General features: G+C 32.3%; 1 protein-coding gene across 1 annotated transcript; it reads left to right on the top strand.

Annotated features, from left to right (window-relative positions):
• Positions 1 to 7,776: 7,776 nt before the first annotated feature.
• LOC108457724 (non-specific lipid-transfer protein) lies at positions 7,777 to 8,720 on the top strand. The gene is made up of 2 exons (XM_017756854.2): positions 7,777 to 8,478; positions 8,559 to 8,720. Exons 1-2 carry the CDS (start codon positions 8,126 to 8,128, stop codon positions 8,566 to 8,568), a joined length of 363 nt encoding a protein of 120 aa, XP_017612343.1. The 5' UTR covers positions 7,777 to 8,125; the 3' UTR covers positions 8,569 to 8,720.
• The last annotated feature ends 18,944 nt before the right edge of the window (positions 8,721 to 27,664 follow it).

Here is a 27,664-nt window from a genome sequence, read left to right as displayed (position 1 = left end):
AGTATAAGTTTAATTAAAGCGGAAAATTACTAAGTAAGAATGACTGAGCTCCTGCCACGGCGACCGGCCTAAGTCGATGAGTTACCAAAAATTCAGTCAACAGACAAAATGAGTCGGTAAACACAACATGTAACTTATATTTTTATTAAGCAAAACAACAGAACATATCTTCAGTTTTTCAAAATTCGAACAGTTTTCAAAATCATATACGGAAGCAGAACAGAATATGTCAGTTACACACCATCTCCATCCAACCCTACACACAAAAAAGGTATGGAATACCCATTCATCCCTACACACCACATAGTGACCATATGTCATGTTCAAAAGGTTGCAAACTAAATTCTAGGACAGAATGTAAAAGTCGCCAAAATTAGATACATTTACGTGGCTTAGCCACCAATCTTAGTAGATTATTTAACTGCCACAACTTCCTCCTTATTCAATCCCAACCCCAATGCAGATGCAAAGTTACAGATACAGATATAAGCATAGATGTTACAGATTCAGATTATACTCAGTTAATACAGAATACAACTATTCGCTAGTTTACAATTCTATGATGTATATAAAATAATAGTTTATACAGAAACAAATTACTAGTCAATGGGTTTTATAACCCAAATCGGATCATAAAAACCCTAAGGTAAGCCTACGTTCGACTGGAACGACATTTATAGCCCTAACGAAAATTTGAAATTTTGACCCATACACTTGTGTGGATTCACATGTCTTGGAAGGCTGGCCTATGTGGCACACGATCTATAACATGGCCTGGCACACGACCATGTGGCTCAAAAAAATGAGTTACACAGTCTAGCACATAGTCAAGCACACGTTCATGTGACTCAATTCATAAAATTTCCTTCATATGGCCTGGACACACGAACGTGTCCTAGCGCGTGTGACTCTAATCCACAAATAGTAAGTTACACGACCTAGACACATGCCCACATCCTTGGCTTGGTGACCCTAATACACAAACAGTAAGTTACACGGCTGTATGATTAACAACCATGTGTTCCAGTGTTCGCAAATCATAAAAAAATGAGTTTTCTTTAAACACTTGATGTAGTTTCGATGTAGAAGCAACACACAAGAATTTGGAACCTAAAACGACAATTAATTGACCAATTAAATGACTAAATCAACTCAAAATTCCAAAATTAGCACTCAAAACTAACGTACGTCGAAAACTTCGATGCAACCAACCAAAGCAGAAATTTTCGCTTATTGACAAGCGAGCAACAATAGTTCAGACCTAATTTCACAGGAAAACATTACTTTTGAAACCTTTTCCTAAAAGAAGATCCATTAGAACTATTAACGAGATTTTACAATGATTGGCAGTAATATCGAACCTCGACGAAACAGAAAAAGTCTAGCAAAAAATAGGCAGAAAACAACAACAGAAATTACGAAATATCCTTGCATTCAACGTAAAAAACCACACAGAATTCCCAATTAAGCACGATAGCAAACTTACGGAAGCAATCAAGCAAGAAAGGTGTAATAACCCATTTTTAGTAAAATCAGAACAGTGGTTTCGGGACCACGAATCTAGAGTCAAAAATATTATTTTATTATTATTTTATGGTCTACATCATGATATTATTACAGTATAAAAATTTTGTTAAGAAATTTTACCGTTTACATGTTCAATTTGATAAAAAGAACTAAATCGCGTAAAGTGCAAAAGTAGAGTTTTAATAGCTAACGGTATTAAATAGCTATATAAATTTAAATTAGAGGTCCTTATATGGTAAATAACCCATAAATGTGTTAGTGGAATGTCATGGCTTGGTAAACTTGTAAATTGAAATAATTTTAAAGGTCAAATAAATAATTAAGTAAATAAAGGCAAAATTTAGTAAAATAAAGCCAAGTATAATCTTTTATCCTCTTTATTCAACCGATTAGCTTAGAAAAAGAAGCCATTTTTTCTCTTTATGGTTCGGCAAGCTTGTTTCCATCAATTAGGTATGTGTTTTGTCCCCCCCTTTTTTTTATAATTTCTATGTTTCTAGGATCGTTGTAACTTAATCTAGCTAGCCTGGGAATTAATTTGTGAAAATGTTAAAGTATTTGAGTTTTACTATTGATGAACATGTTAGGGTTTTGAAGTTTAATGGTAGAAAATAAATGGTTGTTGTTAGATAAACAACCTTTTTAAAGGAATTTTTTATAAAATTATCAATTAGGGATTAAATTAAAAAATATGATAAATTTGTGGTACAATTTTGAATTTGTGAAATATATGGGCAGCTATAAATATGTTTATAGTTCGGCTAGGCTTGGGTTTGGATAAAATCGAATGAATTTCATTTTTCGAGCCTGCGGACTAAATTACAAAGTATTAAAAGTTACCATTTTGCCAAAAATTTGTGCTGGACTAAATTAAAAATAAATTATATTGAATTGAGTTAAATTAATTCGTATAGATCCGGTTAGACCTCGTATGGAGTTCTATTAGGGCAAAGGAAAAATATCAGATTAGTCGCCTTCGTATCTACGTACACTTGTCGAGGTAAGTTCATGTAATTAAATTGTGTAATTATATGCTTTGATCGAATTAGATGTATGTTATTTGCATTATCATCATAAATGAATATCGATTGCATATCTGATGACGTACGGCGATTACCGAGCCCCATTTGAACCTTAAGAATTAGTAGGATACAAATAACATGTCATTAGGGTTATCGATTTCAGTTCTTATGAGCTTACCGATACTCAGCTCGTATGAGCTTACTGTTATTCAGCTCGGAGGAGCTTACTGTTTACAGCTCGTATGAGCATACATGTACATGAGTTGATGAATTACAGTTTAATACACCTCGTGTGTACTACTACATATCCAATAATAATCTAAATGGTTCAACGTGCACTGTTCTGTTATGATATTACATGAGTTCAATACGAACTAATACAGGTATTTACATAAGATATATGAAAATGATTTGTACATGATATGTAGATACATGATGTGAAAATTATATGTACATGGAAATTTGATAATTGTTGAGCTCATACATGTTTCTTGATATTTATATAAATTACATGACTAAAATGGTTGATGAGGATATGTGTTTAGGCTTTTATCCAAATTGAGTTTGGATATGTTTTGTATGCTTACCTTAAATGTGACTAAATGGTAAGTTAAATTCTATGTTATATGAACTTACTAAGCTTAAATGCTTACTCTGTGTTATTTTTCGTGTTTTTAGTGATTCAGAAGCTCGTTCGGGTTGGAAGCTTGTCAGAGCTATATCACACTATCCATTGGCTCTTTTGGTACACTCAATTGTTTAATTTCAGTTATAATGGCATGTATATGTTAATTTGGCCAATGTTGGCTTATATGTGTTTTGTTGAGATTAGCCATTTGTTTGGTTTGTGTTATAGAATTTTAGATATGTGCATATTTTGCTTATTATAGTTGACGTGTAGCTTGGTTCATGATTGAATAAAGAGTGGTAAAAAGGTAGCCTAATGTGCATTTCATATATGTGTTTTGGAATGTGAGGAATTGATCATGAATTAGTGTCTGGATATGTAAGGCATATAAGTTAAATATGTTAGTATGTGAAATACAATTTGGCATCAAATGATGTGTTTTGGAAGGCAAGTAATTTGGTAAGAAATGATGTAAATTTTCTTAATAAACTTTGGATGCAAATATGCATATAAGTGAGTTATACATTTGGATATAATGAATACATGAAAATTCTTATTATAAGTTGTCATTTGAGGTGCCTAAGGGCATATTGGTTGTATGTAATAGTATTACATGTTTTAAGCTTGATTTTGGCTGGTTTTGGATGCCTATTTATGACTTGGTTATATGCAAAATGTTGTGTTTAGGTTGATACCAAGTTGGGTGAGAAATGTGGCTTGGAAAATAACCTATTTTCATACACACGGGTAAAGACACGGGCATGTGTCTCAACCGTGTAGGTGATATGGCCGTGTGTCCCCTGTATCTTTTAAAGAATGCAAGTTAGTATGCTCACACGGCCTGGCACATAGGCGTGTGGCTTGGCCGCGTAACCCAAGTCAGTGAGTTACACGGGCATGGACACAGGCTGGGACACGGCCTTATGTCCCTATTTCGAATACCCACACAACCTAAGACACGGGCGTGTCTTTTGGCCGTGTGAGTCACACAGCTTGGCCACACGGCCATGTGACCCCTGCAGTTTTGAAATTTTTATAAGTTTCTAAAAACTTCTCTGAATTTTTTATTTAGTCCCGAATTATTTCTAAGGTGTATTTTGGGTCTCGAGGACTTGTATTAGGGACAATATGCATTATTATGATTGGTTTCTGACATGAATACTATATGTTATGAAATGTTTGAATTTTCTGTCCATTTAAATTGTAAACTTCGGTAATACTCCTAACCCTATTCTAGCGACGGATTCGAGTTAGGGATGTTACAAAAGGAGAAAAAGAAAAAAGAAGGAAAAGAGTTGTAAGGAAGGAGAAGAACAAAAAATAAAAATAAAAAAAACTAAAAATAAGTTTTAAACAAAAACAATTATTAAAATAAAATTGATTTCCCGATAGCACACCAAAATATTTCCTTATTTCTTATGCAGAGACTCAAACACGAGACCTTAGGTAATATAAAACTTAATCATTAAACCAGATGACTCATTCTTGACACAAATTAATGTAGACACAAACTTAAGTCAAACATTCAAGAATAAGAGTTGAAACAAAAGAATAATAAAATTCTCTAAAAGTACGACTTGAACCCCCGATCCAAAAACCAACACATATAACTTAACCACTGAAGCAGATACTTGCTTATAAATAGAAACTAATAGTAACAATTCAAAATTTGGGGCGTTACAGGGGCAGACAAGGAAGAAAGAGTAAAGTTTTGGGGGAAAAGTAAAAATGTTTGGGGTTTGGGTTTTGAGGTAAAATGTAAAATTTTATAGTTTGGCATTCGGCTTAATCGAATTATTCGAGTTATTTGAATTCAAAAACTCAACTTGACTCGAACTTGAAATTAAAAAAAAATCTAGTTGATTTGATTAATTCGATTAGAATAATTCAAAATTCGAGCTTTTTTCAATTTTTTCGAGTGTATTCAAATTTTGCTCACCCTTAATACTGGGAACCAATTAGGATACTAGTTTGGAGATAGGGCTTGAACCAATTAACCTGCAAACTGATACAGATTTATTGAGCCGAGCTAAAAAAAACTAGTTGAACTAGTTTTCTCTATTTTTTTTAACATTTTTGTCTTTATGAATTTTTAATAATTGATTTCATCAAACTGGATAAATTGATTAAACCAGTAACTAATGATCTAGCTAGTTCGAATATGGTAATTTTTAATTGGTTATCATTTTTAAATAGACTTAACGATTTGAGTAAAATTTAAACTAACAAATGTATCAATTTGAGAAAAATAAATTAAGTACCACATGTGACAAAAATGTTTAAATATCAAAATAAAAAATATATAATTTAAATACAAATTTGTAGATTAAGGTTTCTTTTAACAAACTTAACGGATTAAGGAAATTATCAATTTGAGAAAAAAAATAATTTCGATAACAGTCGCTGGTGACAAAAAAGGAATTAACTACCAAAATGAGAGAAAAGGGAAAAGATTGATATAATGTGAATTGAATGACATGTGGCTGGTTGTAATACCCCCATTGCATTCATTGCTTCATTTACCACCAGATTGAAAGAGATACAGAACATCTAACAAGCTTTAACAGGTGTCACTGATTAAAATTATATCATATGTATTCTATCAAAAATATATTATGTAAAATTACAATTTTTAAATTTAATAAAAAATATATTAAAAATTTTAACTCCGGCCAAAACGTGAAATAAATCGTTTTTTAACAGTGTTTTGGAAAAAAAAATTAGGGTTAAGTACCGAAATGATCACTAGAGTATTACTTGTGTTTTATTTTGATTACTAAATTTTAATTATTTTATTTTAGTCACTAAACTATATGAAATCAAATATTTTTGTCACTAAATGTTAATGGCCGTTTGAAAATTTTTGAAAGTGTTGAAATGGGTTATTTTTATTTGTCTAATAAAAATTTAATCTTCTTTACACATTCTATCAATTTGATTCTAAATATAAAAATTCAATAAATTTAATACCAAATGTTTACAAAATTTGTCACTTTACAAAATTAATAAATTTATCTCTTAACATTTACAAAATAAAAATTTTAATTTTTAAAATTTTGTAAATTAAAAGAAAAACAAGTGTAATAATTGTAAAAATTATTAACAATTAAAAAAATCCATAAAGCCGTTAGCTACCTCATAGTCAGTGCCATTTAAAAACATGCTTAGCCATAATAGTACAAGAATTAATGAGAAAGTTGAGTACAATTCAAAACAATCAATCTTATCGATATACTTTTTCAAGGCTTTTAATGTAAACTAAAAATTCTTGTCCCATCTTGTTCTTCTTCTTTTTTCTACATTGGTTTAAATTATTATTTGCTATTAAGACATTGTCAATTTCAGTATTTGTCTCATTGCTTGATCTTCACAAGAAATTCTAGAAACATAGTATTGTGTTTTTGAGAAACCGTGAACCTTGTTTTGTTAATCTAGGTTTACACCAAATTTCATTATTGTACTCTACTTGTGATTTATTTGTGATTCTTTTTTCAATTTCTTGTATTTGAAAATAGAGTATTAGTGATTTTTTAGTACTGCTGCTAGTTATGTATGAAGTTGCTCAAATTTATGTGTTTAGCCAAAGGGTAGGGGAATCAATGCATCCGCTACACTTACTTTCAATATTTCGCCTTGTCTTGGGGTGAAACTAAAGTTGAAGTCTCATTTTAAAGTTGAGAGATTAGATCGTGGTGATGATAATTATTTCTTTTTTTTTTAAGTTTATTTAGGTTTGTGTGTTGAGTTTTAAAAAAAAATTACAAACTTTTAAAAATCAAATCTTGTCATTTTGTAAATGTTGATAGCTAAATTTATTGAATTCTTTTAGAATTTAAACTAAAATAAAAATTTTGTAAACATTGAGGGCTAATTTTGTTGAATTTTTTATATTTAAGACCAAATTGATAGAATATATAAACATTAAAAACTAAATTTATTATTAGACCAATAAAAAAACCCAATTCCACACTTCTTTTAAATTTCAAACTGCTCTTATCATTGAGTGAAGAAAATATTTAGTTTTATATTATTACCAAAATAAATAAAATAAAAATTCAATCAACCAAATAATCTATAAATAGATTTAGAATATTGCATGATATATATATTTAAAAAAAGAAAAAAAAACGATGCATGTGCCCTAATGTTGTGAAGTTTTTTTTTCATTGAAAATAACAAAATAACTATTTGTTTATATTTTATATTAGTTCTATGGCATACCGCGTGGAAAAGGAAAATTCATGTAAATAATATATTTATAAAAATTTATATTAAAACTAAATGAGATTTTAGTTGAAATAGTTAAGTTAAAAAGTGTAAAATTTATGAGCTATAAGTTTAAATCCTATTGTAGTGTTATTTATAAAAAATTAGAAAAGATAAAAATACCTTTATATTAATATTTGTTATATTGTAAAATAAGGATATTTTAACAAATTTTCAATTGAATAGATGTTTGGGTGAATCCTAATACCAATTAAAGTATATATACACAAACAATTATAAATCAAATTACTTTTAATAAAATGGTATCATTCAATTCAATGACAATAAATGCATTTATAAATACATCAAATGTAAATCTCATGTTTATAAGAAAACACGTAGAAAAAAGTTAAACCAATATTTGAGTCCTAGCTGTGGAGGCATGATTGAGTGAAATCAAATGGACGCTGGTTTTAATTGTATTGAAAGAAACCAATAATCACGTAGGTTGGCAGTTGAACATAATTGAATCGTCTCAACTTTTAATGTGGTGTTAATGTTTGGATCGGATAATCTCAACTTACCTAATAGCTAGGAAAGTAAAATTCAAACATCACCCGCTACTACTTTTGGCTATAAAAACCCTCCTACCCTCAAGCCCTAACCAAGACAATCAGCAATAGTACTACTACTCCAAGCAAGTATTTTCCTTACACGTTTGTTTTTCTTGTGATTAATCGATATGGCTAGCTCAATGTCCCTTAAACTTGCATGTGTGGTGGTGTTGTGCATGGTAGTGGGTGCACCCCTGGCTCAAGGGGCCGTAACCTGTGGTCAAGTCACAAACTCCCTCGCACCCTGCATTAATTACTTGAGAGGGAGTGGTGCTGGTGCCGTTCCCCCAGTTTGCTGCAGCGGCATCAAATCTCTCAACTCCGCCGCCCAAACAACACCAGACCGGCAAGCAGCTTGCAGATGCATCAAAAGTGCGGCCGCCGGCATTACTGGCATCAACTTTGGCCTTGCAAGCGGACTCCCAGGCAAGTGCGGTGTCAACATCCCTTACAAGATCAGCCCTAGCACTGACTGCAACAGGTTCGTATGAGTTGTTTCATTGCTTATGCTTATTAATTGCTCAACATTTAATGTGGTGTTTTTTGTTGTTTCATTTGCAGCGTCAAGTGAAGTTTTGGCATGGAAAGTTCACCAGCTAGTGGAAGCCAAAATAACGATAGCTACAGAATAAATATGGATGTTAAAATTCCAGAGTTATGCGTTGTGTACTATGCCGCTTTATGCGACTACGTAATATAATCTTTATCTACAAATTAGTATCACTCATGTCTCCATTCCCCTTCTTTCAAGCATTTTATATCAACATTCACGTGATCCATATTTCATTCCTTAAAAAAAAAAATTAAGAAAACAAAAATTATGAGATTCACTCCATATAAAAAAAATTCAATGTGGCACATAGGAAGTTTATCGTTTCATAATACGATACCCATAATTAAAAAGTTCATTTATATTTGTAACTAGGGTTGAAATCATAAAATTATTTTTGTGTAAGTTTGAATTTATATTTTACTAAAAATAATCTTTATTAATTGTAAAACTTTATAAAAGAAAATATGAGTTTACCTAACCGTATATCCCTATATGTTGCATTGTGGGGTTAAAGTCTTTGCATGATAAATCCATTATCTTCATATATCTTGTATTGTGGGGTTAAAGTCTTCGCACGATAAATCCATTATCTTAAAATCTTAGAAGAAAATGAGTGAATGTTGGAAGTTTATTCTTAATGTAATTCTAGAAACTAATTTAATTATTATTATTATTATTATTATTATTATTATTATTATTATTATTATTATTATTTTTACAAATTTGTGCCTTTGTAAAATAAATATATACTTCTATTTTTATTTTACAAAATACAAATATTAAATTTTAAACCTTATAAACTTTTAACCATAAATTTTAATCGTTAAACCTAAACCCCACCTCTAATATCAAATCCTTTGTCCACAAACTGTTCCAATCATTTGGGAAAGAGAAAATCAAACTGTAAGCCTACTAATAATATATCGTTATGATTATTTAACATTTGTTACTTGATTTTGATATTTTTCTTATAATTTCATACTTAATTTTTTTATCTAATTTCACACTTAAACCTTTTAAATATTATACAAATTACCTCAAAATACTAATGATATTAATTTTTTTATGAGGGAAAAGAAACAGCTAACGTATGGTTGTCATGTGACAAATGATATGGAATTTAATGACAGGGATGATTACATTTATTTGAAGTTTTCTCTATTTTTTTAAACAATATGTTCACAATTTACATTTCATCAAGCCTGAGATTACTTTGACAGTTAATGGCAAGAGTGTTACAAGAGGAACCATATGCTTAAAGCATGACCTAGTTTTCATAAAGCCCTCAAGTCCCACAAAAATATTTCCAGATTAGAGGAAAATTATGTTAAAAATTGTACCTACGCTTGATAGAATATTGAAAAATAAAAAAGAATTTTAAAACCCAAAATAAAAAGAAATTCATTATTAAATTAAAAAGGTAAAATAAAAAATTAATTAAACTAAAAGTAATTCAACAATTAAAATACAAAAATCAATCTCATGTCATCCGTCATACGTTAATCATACATTGATTATATTTGCACCTCATAAAAATAAAATTATTATTATATTGGAGTAATTTGTAAAACCTTTAACAAGTTAGATACCAAATTGAAAAAAAAAAGAAGCTTAAGTGCTAAATTAAAAAATATAATTAAGTTCGAGAATTAAATTGAAAAAAAAAAGCTAGGGTACCAAATAAGCTAAGACCCACACTCAACCCGACTCCTATTAAATATCTCTTTGTCTCACTTGGGCAAGAGACAAAGGATATATAGTTTACACTACTAAAATCCAACCGTATATGTAATAGGCCAATTTTGGCCTGGCCTAGTTAATAAATAAAACCCAAACAAATAAATAATAAAAGTCTAAAATTTACAGTCCATTTTTACAAACATCAGGGCCCAATTTACAACATGCATAGCCTAAATAAAAAAAAAACTACCCAAACCCAATTACAAAGCCCAAAACAAATCAACCCTAGCCCACTCAAAACATTTCAGCAAAAAAAGTAAACCCTAGTCACATGCCTTCAACCGCCGCTCCTCCCACACGTTACCCTCGACCACTGCACGCACGTCTGTCACCGCCCTTCCGCACGTCTGACATCTCTGACGACCTACAACACGCAAGCGAAAGAAGCCAAGCAGAAGAACCAAGAAGAAACGACAAAAAAAAAAAGAGGAAGCAAACAGTTTATGACACGGCTATAAAAGTCGAAATAAGTCCTTTGTAATTTTTTTAAGCATACTAGAAATAAAAAAGTAGAACAGAAGTTTCGAAAAGGTGTTATTTTGATCTTATTCTTTTTGTCTCGATTCATTTTTCTAGTTTCCTTTTATTTATTCTTAACACGAATCTATTTTTAAAATAAAAAAAAACAAGGCGGAGATTTCCAAAGGTGACCCTTTTTTTTAAAATCTAAAATTTTTCTACCTTTTTTGTTTTTTTATTCTCGTTATTTCTCACGAAAAAATAAAGAGAAAAGAAATGAAGGATTTACTTGGGCTGTTTCGCGCTCTGGTCGCCGAAAACTCCCTCTTCAGCGTCAAAATCGTCCTAGGAAGAGGGTGACAAGGGCCTTTCTTTCGGTTTTCTGGTTAGGAAGGCTTTGCCTTCAGTTTCATTTTCTTGAAAAAGGTTAAAAAGGCCGAATTTAAAGGTAGCTCCGACCACCGTCCATGGCGGGGAGTGGAGGTCCGACGACGTACGATGATGGGTTTTATAAACCCTAGCAGAGAAAATAAATGGGAGGGGGGCTGCTCTCTATTTTTTTTAAAAGAAAAAGAAGCATGTAATAGCCCAATTTAGACCCTAATCAGAATGGTGGTTTCAGGACCATGAATTCGAGTCAGAAAAATATTTAAATATTATTTTTCGTGTTTATTATATGTGAATTTGCATGTGTGAAAGTTTCGTATGAAAATTTGATTGTTTGTGTGCTTAATTTAATAAAAGGACTTAATCGCGTAAATTAAAAACTTGATAGTGAAAAGCATAAGGGCCAAATTGTTAATGGCTTTGTAAGTTGAAGCATTTAAGTGGCAATTTGACCATATTTAGTTAGATGGACGGTTGTGACCATGCATTAAAATGGTTTTATATTTTTATATCTTAAGGTTAATTTGGTAAATTATGAATTAATAATGTTATAATAAAATATAAAAATAAAACCACCATGCATTTGTTCATCTTTTTGACTGAAAGTTGTGAAAGAAAGAAAAGAAAATAAGCTTGGTGATATTCAGCCATTTCTCAAGCTTGATTCAAGGTTAGTTTGGTTTCGGTTTTTGATAATTTTTACATTTTTGAAATTGTTACTTCGAATACTATCTGACCCATGCTAGAATTTTTTTATTTTGATGAATGTATTGAGCTGTGTCATTGATGAATATTTGTGTTTTGTGATGTTTGATGATGAAATATTAAAGATATGTTTTAGATTAACATGTTTTGTATTGGAGTTTTTGATGATTTTGAGTAATTAGGACTAAATTGTAAAAATAATAAATTGAGGGACTAAAATATGAAATAAATGAAATGTGAGGACTTGTTTGGGTGTGGGGAGTATTCGGCCTAAGTATAGCATGAGCAAATTATGCTTGTTTTGTGTTTTATGCAAATAGGACTAATTTGTAAAAGTATGAAATATCAGGGGTAAAATGGTAATTTGCCCATTTATGTGTTGTTGGATTAAATTGAATGAAATTGTGTTTGAATGAGATAAATTTGAAATTTTATAGATCAAGAACAAAAGAAATCGGACTTGGATCGATGAAAAACAAAAATAGTCGAATAGTCGATTTACATCGTTCGTCGATATCCAAGGTAAGTCTTTAAGCAATTAAACATCATTAATTTTGAATGTAATTTAGTTTAATATACTGATCCGGAATTTATGGATTTGTAATAGAGTTAGACGAATGTGAAAATGTATATAAATAATGTATTTGAGTTTAACTCGATTGAGTTATAACATTTGAAAGTCCGTATGAACTATATGGAATATCTGAAATGTTTGATATATGAATTGTTTATGAGATAACTTTATAATAATGATATTCGAGCTTTGAGCCTAGCAAGCCTTGTGCTGGTGAATTTAATCGGGCTTGACGCCCAGTAGGCTTATTACCGTTGTATAAAATCAGACTTTGAGTCTAGCAGGCCTTGTGCAGATGTGATACAGGCTTAGGCCTAGCAGGTTTTATACCGGTGAAATATTATAAGTCTATGCCTAAAAGATTTTATGTTGATGTGATAAATGAATATGTTGAACGATCTAAAACGATCAGGTACGTGATAGCTGGACTACCTATTTGAAAACAAGATGAATTTATTTCTTGATATGTGATGAAAAAGAATTCATGAATTTAATGTAGTACATGTGCTAATGTGAGAAATATATTTGATCTTATAATTGTACATGAAGGTATTGTTAAACTTTGAGTGATGAGTATATGTCTTAAAATATATATGTATATTCGATTATATAAATCAATGTGGTTTCGAATTTGAGAACATATTGGTGCTATATACTTGTTTATTCGGCCAAAAAGAAGTTGCCTTATGAAAGTATATGTTTTATATGTGTGGAATTAAAAGTTTGAAAATAAAGGTGATTAAAAATGCATAAGTTGATTTATTTAATTGAAATGATTAGTAATTAAATGTTATTATGCTTTAATTGTTTAATTTGCTTAAGGAATACTAAGCTAAGTTAGCTTACTTTGTGTATATATATATTTGTCTTTGTTTTATAGATTTTGGAGATCGTTACATGCTCGGAGATTGTCAGTAAAGTCAATCGCACTATTGTTTATTCTCGGTACCTTTGAAAGTTTTAAATTCAAACTTATGGCATGTATAGGCTGAATGATGTTTTGTTATGATGAACTTTGGCTTTGTATAAAGCCATGCGAAAGTGGCTTATTTAAATGCTTGAATTTGGTTTTGGTATAATGATGGTTTGAGTCCATTTTGGTTATTATGCAATGTGTCAAGGATGAATGAGTGATATCTATTTGAGTGTTGAAGATGCTTGGTAAATTTGGATGTGTGCATTGGATTGATTCGGTTATGGTATGGAAGATTCATGTTTTGTGTATATATATATATAAATATATCTATTTGAAGTTAATGGTTTACTCTTGAGAGATATAAAATGTAATATGAGTTGGTTTGAAAATTATACAATGATGTATCGTGAATTCAGATATAAGATAAAGGTATATGAGGTGGTTATGTCTAACTTATGATTCGACAATTGCTTTTATAAATATTCATGCTTGATGAATTGACTTAATATGTATTTCAACTAAAAGTATACTATGTAATAGGTAGGTAATATGTAGGATTATTTGCGTCTTAGGCAAAGTTTAGATGACCAAATTGACGATAAATAGGTTAGTTGTAAATCCGCATTTTTGGTATGTGACATGAGTGCATTTCAAATCTTTACTTGCAATATAAAATGGTTAACAATAAATAAGTAATTGAGTTAAATTTTAGTTTGTGAATTAAGCTTGATAAGTTTCGTTATTAATGTTCTATTATAGTTCATGTTTAATATGGTTAAAAATATATAAGGTTTATTTGTTTAATGAAAAAATTTGATTATTTGTAAAGATATGAATGTCGTGTATGCTGATGATTAAATTGTCATGTGTTAGATTTTTATTTGATTTAATATGTACATGTTTCGAAATATGTTTTAAAATATTTGATGTTTAACAGATATCCGAATTTGACTTGTATTTGTATATTGTAATGATAGAATTTCGATTAATATTTATTTGGACATTCGTATATACATATGAATATGACTTGTGTGAGTATTCAGAGTTGTGTTTTTGTCCAGTAATGCCTTTGAACCCTAATTCAGCGACGGATACGGGTTTGGGGTGTTACATTTTATTGGTATCAGAGCTACGGTTTAGTCGGTTCTAGGACTAATGTAGCATGTGTGAGTTTAGCTATACATGCCATAGTGTTTACTACGATAATGTGATGACTTCTGACATTGAAAATGTGTTTTCGTATTGTAAATGAATCCCGACAGAGCTGTAGCTGATGATGTCGAGAGTGTAGCGCATGCTCCTGCGCATGAGACAGCACCAGTTGAATCTCGGCTGATCTCGAGTAGCCGTGAGGGGGAGGTTAAACAAGCTTTCTATCAACTGACGAATGATTGGTTTACTCAATATATTTGAACTAACCCGGCTACATAACAACCTCCACCCCCGAATAATTCATCTCCGATACCTGTGGTTCCTCCCATGATTGATTCGATGAGATTTAATAAGTCTTCCGTTGATAAAATTAGAAAACACGGGGCTGAAGAATTCAGAGCTACTAATGATGATGATGCTAAGCAAGCTGAATTCTGTCTTGATAATACTATCCGTGTGCTTGATGAGTTATCTTGTACCCCAGATGAGTGCTTAAAATGTGCTATATCCTTGCTACGAGACACCGCATACCACTAGTGGAATACACTAGTATCGGTGGTTCCGAAGGAGCGAGTGACTTGGGACTTCTTTTAGACTGAGTTTCGTAAGAAATATCTCAGTTAGAGATTCATTGACCAGAAGCACAAGGAATTTCTCTAATTAAAATAGGGTCGCATGACTGTGACAGAATATGAGCGAAAATTTGTGAGACTCAGTCGATATGCTCGTGAGTGTGTTTCAACTGAAGCTATCATGTGTAAAAGATTTGAAAACGGTTTGAACGAAGACATTAAATTTCTGGTTGATATACTTGAAATTAAAGAGTTCGTGGTACTTGTTGAGCGAGCTTGTAAAGCTGAAGAGCTCGGGAAAGAAAAAAGAAAAGCTGATTTTGAAGCTAGAGATTTTCGCAAAAGATCATTAGGTAAGACTTTTCAATCAGCATCGAAGAAGTTCTGAGATGATTCTAGTCAATCTAAAGATACTGCGAGCTTTTCTAGACGAGATTGAGACTGACCCCCTGTGAGTTTGCGAGCCACTTCGATAGTTAGTGTTGGCAATGTTCGACAGAATAGAGTCGAGTGCAAGCATTGTGGTAAATGGCATTCTGGAGATTGCAGATTGCATGACCGGTCTTGTTTTAAATGTGGATCGATGGATTATTTTATCCGAGATTGCCCAATGTTAGCGAGCAAAACACTGTTCAGAATGCAAGACCGAGTAATATGTCAGTGCGAGGCAGACCACCTAGGCATTCGGGTAATGTAGGTGGTAGTCAGATAGGGATGAAAGATACAGCAGTTCGATCTGAGGCTCGTGCACCTGCCAGAGCATATGCTATACGTGCTCGTGAGGAGGCTTTTTCCTCAAATGTTATTACCGGTACTTTTACTCTTTATGATACTAGTGTTATTACATTGATTGATCCTGGTTCGACTCATTCTTATGTGTGTGAAACATTAGTATCCAGTAAGACTTTGCCTGTTGAGTCTACTGAGTTTGTGATTCGAGTATCGAACCCCCTAGGCCGGTGTGTTCTGGTTGATAAAGTATGTAAGAATTGTCCGTTGATGATTTGAGATTCATGCTTTCCAGCCGATTTGATGTTATTTCCTTTCGATGAGTTCGATATAATTTTGGGTCTGGACTGGCTGACTTTGCACGATGCCGTTGTTAATTGCAAAAGAAAGACCATTGATTTAAGATGTCAGAATAATGAGATTACTCGGATTGAATCTAATGATCTGAATGATTTACTAGCAGTAATATCTTCGATGTTAGCTCGGAAGTACGTGAGAAAAGGTTGTACAGCTTACTTTACTTATGTGCTTGATAGTAAAGTGACTGAAAAGAAAATTGAATCTGTACTAGTTGTATGCGAGTATCCGGACGTGTTTCCTGAAAAATTACCAGGTTTGCCACCTGTCTGAGAGGTAGATTTTAGTATTGAGTTAGTACCGGGGACGTCTCCAATTCTAATAGCTCCGTATCGGATGGCACCTACTAAATTAAAAAGAATTGAAAGCTCAGTTGCAATAGTTAACAGATAGAGGTTTTGCATGACCGAGTTTTTCTCCTTGGGGTGCACCAGTTTTATTTGTGAAAAAGAAAGACGGAACTATGAGAATGTGCATTGATTATAGACAGCTCAATAAGTGACTATAAAGAATAAGTATCCGTTGCCACGGATTGATGACTTGTTTAATCAACTAAAAGGGGCTAAAGTGTTTTCAAAGATAGATTTGAGGTCCGGCTACTATCAGTTGCGAGTTTAAGACTCTGATGTGCCGAAAATTGCCTTCCGAACGAGGTACAAACATTATGAATTTCTGGTTATGCCTTTTGGACTTACTAATGCACCTACTATTTTTATGGATTTGATGAATCGAATTTTTAGACATTAATTGGATCGGTTTGTGGTTGTGTTCATTGATGATATATTGATCTACTCCTGTAGTGAAACTGAACATGCCGAACATTTGAGACTTGTGTTACAGAATTTGCAAGAAAAACAGTTGTATGCGAAGTTCAGTAAATGTGAGTTCTAGTTACATGAAGTTATTTTTTTGGGACATGTTGTTTCAGCATCAGGTATTCGGGTTGATCAAAGTAAAATTTCAGCAATACTTGACTGGAAACCTCCGAGAAACGTTTCTGAAGTCTGAAGTTTTTTGGGCCTTGTGGGTTACTATAGACGATTTGTGAAAGATTTCTCTATGATTGCAACCTCGATAACGAAGCTATTACAGAAAGATGTTAAATTTGAGTGGTCTGAAAAGTGCCAGAAAAGTTTTGATCAGTTGAAAGTCCTTTTGACCGAAACTCCAGTGCTAGTTCAGCCAGAATCGGGTAAAGAATTTGTTATCTATAGTAATGCATCTTTAAATGGTTTGGGTTGTGTACTGATGTAAGAAGGCAAAGTTATAGCTTATGCCTTGAGACAGTTAAAGCTACATGAAAAGAACTATCTGACACACGACCTAGAGTTGGCAGCTATTGTATTTGCATTGAAAATTTGGCGTCACTATCTGTTTGGTGAAAAATGTCATGTTTATTCTGATCACAAAAGCCTGAAGTACTTGATGACTCAGAAAGATCTGAATTTGAGACAACACCGATGGTTAGAATTGCTAAAAGACTATGAACTGGTGATTGACTATCACCCGGGAAAGGCTAATGTTGTTGCTAATGCTCTAAATCAAAAATCCCTGTTTTCTTTATGTGCAATGAATGGACATATGGTCATGTCAAATGATGGTACGATAATAGCCGAGTTAAAAGTAAGACTGTTATTTATTCAGCAGATTTACGAAGCTCAGAAGGTCGATAATGATTTGATAGTAAAGCGGGCTCAATGTGATTCGAACGTTGATTCAGAATTTCTAGTGGATTCCAAGGGATGTTTGCAATTCAGAAACCGAATATGTGTTCCGAGAAATACAGAGTTGATTCAGATGATTTTGAATGAAGCTCATAACAGTCAGTTATCTGTTCACTCGGGTAGTACGAAGATGTATAATGATCTGAAACAACACTATTAGTGGCAAGGTATGAAACGAGACATTTTTGACTTTGTATCGAAATGTTTAATCTGTCAGAAAGTAAAAGCCGAGCGTCAGGTACCTTCTGGATTGCTACAACTGATCATGATACCTGAATGGAAATAAGATAGAGTCACGATGGATTTTGTATCCGGTTTACCGATGACATTGAGCAAGAAAGATGCAATCTGGTTTATTGTGGATAGATTGACTAAATCAGCTCACTTTGTTTCAGTTTGTACAGATTATTCACTCGATAAACTTGCTGAGTTATATGTTTCTCAGATTGTGAGACTACACGGAGTGCCTATTTCTATTGTGTCGGATAGAGATCCGAGGTTTACATCACGGTTTTGGAAGAGACTGCAAGATGCATTAGGTACTAAACTACATTTTAGCACTACTTTTTATCCCCAGATAGATGGTCAGTCTGAGCGAATCATTCAGATACTTGAGGATATGTTGAGATGTTGCATTCTCGAGTTTGAAGGTACGTGGGAACAATACCTACCTCTGATTGAATTTGCGTACAATAATAGCTTTCAATCAAGTATCAAAATGGCACCTTTCGACACTTTGTACAGTCATAAATGTCGTACACCATTGTATTGGACTGAGCTCAGTGAAAATAAGATATACAGGGTTGATTTGGTCAGAGAAACTGAACAGAAAGTGAAAGTGAGTTTCATGAAAGTTTAAAAGCAGCATCAGATCGTCAGAAATCATATGCGGACTTGAAACGTAAAGATATAGAGTTTCAAATCGGGGATAGAGTATTTTTGAAAGTCTCACCATGGAAGAAAAAACTCAGATTCAGTCGTAAAGGCAAGTTTAGTCCGAGATTCATTGGACCGTATGAGATTATAGAGCGGATTGGGCCGGTTGCGCATAGACTATTGTTGCCACCTGAGCTAGAAATGATCCACAATGTATTCCATGATTCAATGCTTCGTAGATATCGATCTGATCCTTCACATGTGATTAGTCCATCTGAGATTGAGATCAAGCCCGATTAAAGTATGAAGAAGAATCGATTTGCATTCTAGCTCGTGAAATTAAAGAGTTGCGAAATAATAAAATTTCATTAGTTAAAGTACTGTGGCATAAACACAGAGTTGAGGAAGCAACGTGGGAACCAGAAGATGTAAAGAGAGAACGCTATCCAAACCTATTCACCGTTAAGATTTTCAGGGACGAAAATCCGTAAGAGGGGAAAGTTGTAACAACCCAATTTAGACCCTAATTGAAATGGTGGTTTCGTGACCACGAATTTGAGTCAAAAAATATTTAAATATTATTTTTCATGTTTGTTATATGTGAATTTGCATGTGTGAAAGTTTCGTATGAAAATTTGATTGTTTGTGTGCTTAATTTAATAAAAGGACTTAATCGCGTAAATTAAAAACTTGATAGTGAAAAGCATAAGGGCCAAATTGTTAATGGCTTTGTAAGTTGAAGCATTTAAGTGGCAATTTGACCATATTTAATTAGATGGACGGTTGTGACCATGCATTAAAATGGTTTTATATTTTTATATCTTAAGGTTAATTTGGTAAATTATGAATTAATAATGTTATAATAAAACATAAAAATAAAACCACCATGCCTTTGTTCATCTTTTTGACTGAAATTTGTGAAAGCAAGAAAAGAAAATAAGCTTGGTGATATTCGACCATTTCTCAAGCTTGATTCAAGGTTAGTTTGGTTTCGGTTTTTGATAATTTTTACGTTTTTGAGATCGTTGCTTCGAATACTATCAGACCCATGCTAGAATTTCTGATTTTGATTAATATTTTGAGTTGTTCCATTGATGAATATTTGTGTTTTGTGATGTTTGATGATGAAATATTAAAGGTATGTTTTAGATTAGCATGTTTTATATTGGAGTTTTTGATGATTTTGAGTAATTAGGACTAAATTGTAAAAATAATAAATTGAGAGACTAAAATGTGAAATAAATGAAATGTAAGGACTTGTTTGGGTGTGGGGAGTATTCGGCCTAAGTATAGCATGAGCAAATTATGCTTGTTTTGTGTTTTATGCAAATAGGACTAATTTGTAAAAGTATGAAATATTAGGGGTAAAATGGTAATTTTTCCATTTATGTGTTGTTGGATTAAATTGAATGAAATTGTTTTGAAATTTTATAGATCAAGAACAAAAGAAATCGGATTTGGATCGAGGAAAAACAAAAATAGTCGAATAGTCGATTTACATCGTTCGTCGATATCCGAGGTAAGTCTTTAAGCAATTAAACATCGTTAATTTTGAATGTAATTTAGCTTAATATGCTGATTCGGAATTTATGGATTTGTAATAGAGTTAGCCGAATGTGATAAAGTATATAAATAATGTATTTGAGTTTAACTCGATTGAGTTATAACATTTGAAAGTCCGTATGAACTATATGGAATATCTGAAATGTTTGATATATGAATTGTTTATGAGACAACTTTATAATAATGATATTCGGGCTTTGAGCCTAGCAATCCTTGTGCTGGTGAATTTAATCGGGCTTGATGCCTAGCAGGCTTATTACCGATGTATAAAATCAGACTTTGAGTCTAGCAGGCCTTGTTCCAGTGTGTGATACAGGCTTAGGCCTTGTAGGTTTTATGTCGATGAAATATTTTAAGTCTATACCTAAAAGATTTTATGTTGATGTGATAAATGAATATGTTGAACGAGCTAAAACGATCAGGTACGTGATAGTTGGACTACCTATTTGAAAACAGGATGAATTGATTTCTTGATATGTGATGAAAAAGAATTCATGAATTTAATGTAGTACATGTGCTAACGTGAGAAATATATTTGATCTTATAATTGTACATAAAGGTATTGTTAAACTTTGAGTGATGAGTATATGTCTTAAAATATATATGTAAATTCGATTATATAAATCAATGTGGTTTCGAAATTTGAGAACATATTGGTGCTATATACTTGTTTATTCGGCCAAAAAGAAGTTGCCTTATAAAAGTATATGTTTTATATGTGTGGAATTAAAAGTTTGAAAATAAAGGTGATTAAAAATGCATAAGTTGATTTATTTAATTGAAATGATTAGTAATTAAATGTTATTATGCTTGAATTGTTTAATTTGCTTAAGGAATACTAAGCTAAGTTAGCTTACTTTGTGTATATATATATTTGTCTTTGTTTTATAGATTTTGGAGATCGTTACATGCTTGGGAATCGTCAGTAAAGTCAATCGTACTATCGTTTATTCTCGATACCTTTGAAAGTTTTAAATTCAAACTTATGGCATGTATAGGCTGAATGATATTTTGTTATGATGAACTTTGGCTTTGTATGAAGCCTTGCGAAAATGGCTTATTTAAATTCTTGAATTTGGTTTTGGTATAATGATGGTTTGAGTCCATTTTGGTTATTATGCAATGTGTCAAGGATGAATGATACTTGTGATATCTATTTGAGTGTTGAAGATGCTTGGTAAATTTGGATGTGTGCATTGGATTGATTCAGTTATGGTATGGAAGATTCATGTTTTGTATATATATAAATATATCTATTTGAAGTTAATGGTTTACTCTTGAGAGATATAAAATGTAATATGAGTTGGTTTGAAAATTATACAATGATGTATCGTGAATTCAGATGTAAGATAAAGGTATATGAGGTGGTTATGTCTAACTTGTGATTCGGAAATTGCTTTTATAAATATTCATGCTTGATGAATTGACTTAATATGTATTTCAACTAAAAGTATACTATCTACTAGGTAGGTAATATGTAAGATTATTTTCGTTTTAGGCAAAGTTTAGATGACCAAATTGACGATAAATAGGTTAGTTGTATATCCGCATTTTTGGTAAGTGACATGAGTGCATTTCAAATCTTTACTTGCAATATAAAATGGTTAACAATAAATAAATGATTGAGTTAAATTTTAGTTTGTGAATTAAGCTTGATAAGTTTCGTTATTAATGTTCTATTATAGTTCATGTTTAATATGGTTAAAATATATATATAAGGTTTATTTGTTTAATAAACAAATTTGATTATTTGTGAAGATATGATTGCCGTGTATGCTGATGATTAAATTTTCATGTGTTAGATTTTTATTTGATTTAATATGTACATGTTTTGAAATATGTCTTAAAATATTTGATGTTTAACAGATATCCGAATTTGACTTGCATTTGTATATTGTAATGATAGAATTTCGATTAATATTTGTTTGAAAATTCGTATATGCATATGAATATGACTTGTGTGAGTACTCAGAATTGTGTTTTTGTCCAGTAATGCCTCTTGACCCTAATTCGGCGACGGATACGGGCTAGGGGTCTTACAAAGTAAATGGCAAAAAATAAAAAAATAAAAAACTGGTTTAAATAGCAAGGCAAAACAGTGCTGTTTTGCTCCTAAAGCCCCAGCACCAAAACGGCGTCGTGTAGGCCTTGACCCGCGCGATCTGACCTGCTCCAAGGGGGTTTTGCGCATTTTTGAGTTAAGGACTACTTGCGCTCGTAGTCCCTTCGATTTTGGGTTTGTTATGTTAGGCCCTTTTATTATTTTTATTTTTTTTTATAGATTTAACTGCTTAATTTTATTTGGTTTTCGATTGAGTCCTTGGCTCTCTAATGCTTTGAAAACGGACATGCATCCTTGGAGTTAGGGAATAATTACATATTTAACCCCTGTTCTTTCGCGCGTGTTTTATCTTAGGCCTTGCTTCCTTTTTTTTTGTTTTTTTTTTAGATGTGGCCCTTAATTTTAATCTTTTTTTTAATTCGACCCTTAACCCTATAACATTAAACTTTTTTTTATATTTTACTTATTATATTTTTTTCATTTATTTATTTTAAACAGTTTTATATGTTATTTATTTTAGACTTTTATATATTAATTCTTTAAACTGTCTTATGTATTATGTATTTAAAATTGCTTTACAAAATTTTTTATTTTAAACTTACTTATTTTATTTATTTTTAATGCTTTCATATATCGTTTATTAACCTTTTATACATTATTTACTTTAGATATTTTTATATAAATTATTTATTTTAAACTATTATATATTTTAAATTTTCATGTATAATATTCAATTCAAACTATTTTATAGGTTATTCATTTTAAAATTTTGTATTACTTATTTTAAGTTGTTTTATTATTATATATTTTAAATTTTTCTTTTTTATACATTATTTATTAAAACTGTTTTTATATTAATTACTTTAAGTCGTTTCATTTATTATCCATTTTAAACCTTTTTTATATATTATTTATTTAAAAGCTGTCTTATTATTTATTTTAAATTATTTTATATTATTTATTTCATTTTCTTTGATTATTAATGTTGGTTTTCTAAATAATGTATGTTATGTGATTATTACCATTGTGTGAATCTGTCATTATATGCTTTAGGAATTATTTATTAATATTTTCATGCTGTTGACATTCATTGACATAGCATTTAATTCATGTATTATTATTTCATGCTCTATATTCCCTTTTATTTCATTTTGTTTAAATCATATCGCGTATTAACCTCAAATGTATTTATCCAAATATGGACCATTTTATTCCAAACAAAATAAACGCCCATTGCTAAGTGTTGCTCTTGTTATTATTCAAAAAGGAAAATCTTCAAAATAAGGCAATATTTCGCGTTTCGGGAATTCAAGAAATTGTACCCTAACTTACGAGGTTTCGATTTTCTTGGTAAACCTAAATAGCTAAATATCCTTTTTAGATTTCAAACTACGCAAAGTTCTCAATAAAAATTAAATGCAAACTTATTCCCGAGGATTAAAACGTCGCATCTTAACTTACGGGATGTGGCATTTTGTTATATCGGGATGAGAGGTCCTTTGATGCTCATTTTAACTTAATTCAAGCATTTTTCAAAACAAACATTATTAAAAATGGATTGTATTTTAATTCTTTTCAAGTTTGCAACATTTGACATTAGGACATTAATCAATCAATTAGGTACCAAATTTGGGCATTATGAGGGTGCTAATCATTCTTCGTACGTAACCGACTCCCAAACCCGTTTTCTCGACTTTCGTAGACCAAAAAGTATTGTTTTAATAAATCAAAACTATTTATTAAAAACAACCATTTTACGAGGTGACTTGATCACACCTCATCAAAAAAAGATTGGTGGCGACTCTATTTTTGTTTTTTTTAAAAGTTGACTCTTTTTCGAAAAATGATTTCGACCGCTTGACGACTCCACTGGGGACTTTTGAGAGTCAAGCCATAAATTGATTAATTATTGTCTTTTGTCAAAAAATTGAAAATCCGTTTTAAACTTACAATCATTTCATTGCATTTCATTTTTGTGGTTTTCGTCGTTTTGTATGATTGGCTTTTGGTTCGAGTCTTAGTATAATTTTGCGCATCATATTGCATAATTGGTCAATTTTACCCTTTTAAGTGGGAGTGAGAAACTATTCCTTCGTGAGGTCTTCACCTCCGTATAGGATAGTAGATTGCTTTTGGGATACATCCGTACTTGCGCCTTCGTGAGATTTTTATCTTCGTATAGCCGTAGGGAAATGTATTCCCCTGAACTGAACTCAGTCCGTATGAGCCTATAATGGGTGAGGATTGAGGAATCTTCCGATTCAGGTACCTTTACTTTTGAACTAAACCACATGTAATGAGCCCTAAGAGCCTATCCTAGGTAGAACCACGCCAAACCCTAGCGGTTACCTGAATAGGTGCTTGATTATTTCCTGTTTGCTTTGAATTTTATTTTTTGTATATAATACTGACTTGTTGTGTTTTTCTGTTATTGCATGGCATTACATTATAAAAAGGTGTTGATTCAAAAAGCTTAGCAATGAAAAGGGGTTTCTTGATAGAGTGGAGGATAATGCGGCCGTCCGAATATGGTCCGAGAGGGTGCAGCAAGAGAAATGTGATTGTTTGACTGAGGGATATGAATCAGAGTTGTCAAATTTCACCCGCATTAGTGTGACTTAGAATAACCTACAAGAATTAAAGAAGATATGACACCAATGGAGTGACGAGATTAAGCAGCTATTTTACTATAACTACGGTGACTTGCCTTATCTACTCGATATAAAGGTGGACAAGCATTTATTCCAAGCCCTTGCCCAGTTTTGGAATCCCGCCTACAGTTGCTTCACTTTTGGGAGAGTTGATTTGGTACCAACCGTGGAGGAGTACATGGCCTTACTTCATTGCCCGAGGATTAAAGCTGACAAAGCTTATTCCAGAGCTGCTAACGTCCCTACCTTTGTAAAGAAATTGATGAATATCATGAGGATGAGTGAACAGTGGGTTGCAGCTTGGATTAAGCAAAAATGAGACAGTAAATGTATTCCTTGGAAGAACTTGAGAGATCTAATTCTAGCACATCCGGATATGAAGAAGAGGGTTGACGTTTTCGCTTTGAGCATCTAAGGTTTGATCATCTTTCCCAAGGCATTAGGAAATGTAGATGAAGCAGTCTCAGAACTATTCGATCGACTTGATAAAAAGGTCACACCCATCCCTGTGATCTTAGACGAAACTTTCAAATCATTGAATGCTTGCCGGAGAGCAGGTGAGGGGAGGTTCATAGGATGTGCGCAGCTTTTGCTATCATGGTTTCATATCCACTTTTGGAGGGTAGAAAAAGTCTCATATTGAGTTTTTTTCGAAACTACTCTCCATTGAAGGAACTAGTGGCTACGCCAAGGCGAGATGACTTTTCCGAAGAGAAATGGATAGCGATTCTCTAGAACGTACAAGTTGAAGACATCGAATGGAGGGCTCCATGGATGATCCCTGATGAGATCTTGTATCGGTGTGGTGACTTTGACTGGGTCCCTCTACTTGGGATATGGGGAGCTACTGGATACGGTCTACTACTTGTGCTAAGACAGTATCGATCAAGGCAGTTCATACCTGTGACACAAAGGTTGGCTCAGTACAAGTTTTCATATAAGAGCGATAATTATAAGAAGAGAGTTCGTGAGATATCGAATGCGTGGAACCAAACCCGTAGACTGAAGGACTCAGGCGAGACCAATGATGACCCCCGAGTATGATTGGTGGTGGGGTAAAAGAATCAACGACAATATCCCAATGCCAAGTCAAAAAAATGCTCGACCAATAGAGGAGCACTTACGAATAGTTCTGTCTGAATTAGAAATCATCAAGCAAGATTTTGAGAAAAGGAGTAAAAAATTGGGCAAGAAAATAAAGCAGTTAGATGAGGAAAAGATGTGGCTAGGACTAGACATCGACATCCATAAGCTAGAGGCTGAGAAACTAAGGAAAGGAAAGAACAAGGCCAAAGAAGATTTGGACAGTTTGAAAACATATTACAAGAAGTTACGTATGTCAAAAAGAACTGCTGGTTTGGGTAAAACATCAGAACAATGGCAATAAGAAATTAAAAAAGAAAAAACTAGAGCCGATAGTGGGAGAAGAAGTTTCAAGATGCTCGAACACGGGATGGTGCTCTAAAAAGGAGTTTGTTAGATAGCCAAAGTGAAAAGGAGAAGTTAAGAGCTCGGACGGCAAAGTTAGAAAAGTAATTACATCAACATCGTAGTCGCAACTCCATCATCGAATTAAGGGCCAGCCTAAACAAGATTGAGAAGTTGAAAGGAAGGATAGATGTGACAACCCGAATTAGGGCCTAATCGGAATAGTGGTTTCGTGACCACAAATCCGAGATAGAAATAATTGTTTTATAATTATTTTGGGGTTTATGATATGATTGCATGATTGTGTGAAAATTTCGTGATGAAATTCTATGCCTAAAGTGCTTAAATTGAAAGTAGGGACTAAATCGAATAAGTTGCAAAATTTGCATCCCGAAGTTTTAGTATGAAATTGTTTTGGAATATTAATTAGGAGGTCTTAAATAGCAATTTGACCAATTTTAAGTTCATGGACAAAATTAGGACATGGAAGGAGTTTTTGAAAGTTTAGTAACGAGGGCATTTTGGTCATTTGGATATTAAATGAAATAAAATGGGAAAAATAACACAAAATTGGTCATCATCCTCCTTAGTTGCTGCGAATTCTCCCTCTCTCCATAGCTAGGGTTTCTTCAATTTTCAAGCTCCATAGTAAGTGATTCCAAGCCCGCTTTTAATGTTCTTTACGTTTTTGGAATCCGGAAGCTCGATTAAGCTTATGCTAGTAATAATTTAACCTAGGGTTCATATTTGGAAAAATACCCATAGGTGAAATTTGTGTATTTTGATGTTTTATGATAGAATATGAGGTTTTAAATTATGTTAAATAACTTGTGCTACTCGGTTTTAAATGAAAGCGAGTAAAAGCAGCATAATCGGTAAAAATACCTATTGTTCATAACTATATGATAGAGTGAGAATTTGATGTGGTTGTAGAAGAGAAAATGTTCAGCATATCATAAAACATAAGAATAAGGGCTGAAATTAATTCCGAGCCTAGGGGCAAAATGTAATTTTGTAAAGTTAGGGGAAAAATGTAATTTTTCCATGATGTGATTTTTGGATTGAAATAAATAGTATGAGTATTAAATGAGCTAAATGTGTTATTATAGATCAAGAAAGACGCGAATTGATCTTGAGCAGGGAAGGAAAAAGTTTTGGACTAAATTGCAAAATTTCCACATTTTGCACCAAGGTAAGTTTGTATGTAAATATTACAATA

This window comes from Gossypium arboreum, chromosome 10 (assembly GCF_025698485.1).
Source record: "Gossypium arboreum isolate Shixiya-1 chromosome 10, ASM2569848v2, whole genome shotgun sequence".
In the NCBI taxonomy this organism is placed as follows: Eukaryota; Viridiplantae; Streptophyta; class Magnoliopsida; order Malvales; family Malvaceae; genus Gossypium; species Gossypium arboreum.
Note: the sequence above shows the minus strand (reverse complement) of the source record. Positions and strands in the feature narration are given on the sequence as shown.

Bases quoted from the DNA above. Each gene is read 5' to 3' on its own strand.
- LOC108457724 (XM_017756854.2), top strand. From the start codon at position 8,126: ATGGCTAGCTCAATGTCCCTTAAACTTGCATGTGTGGTGGTGTTGTGC.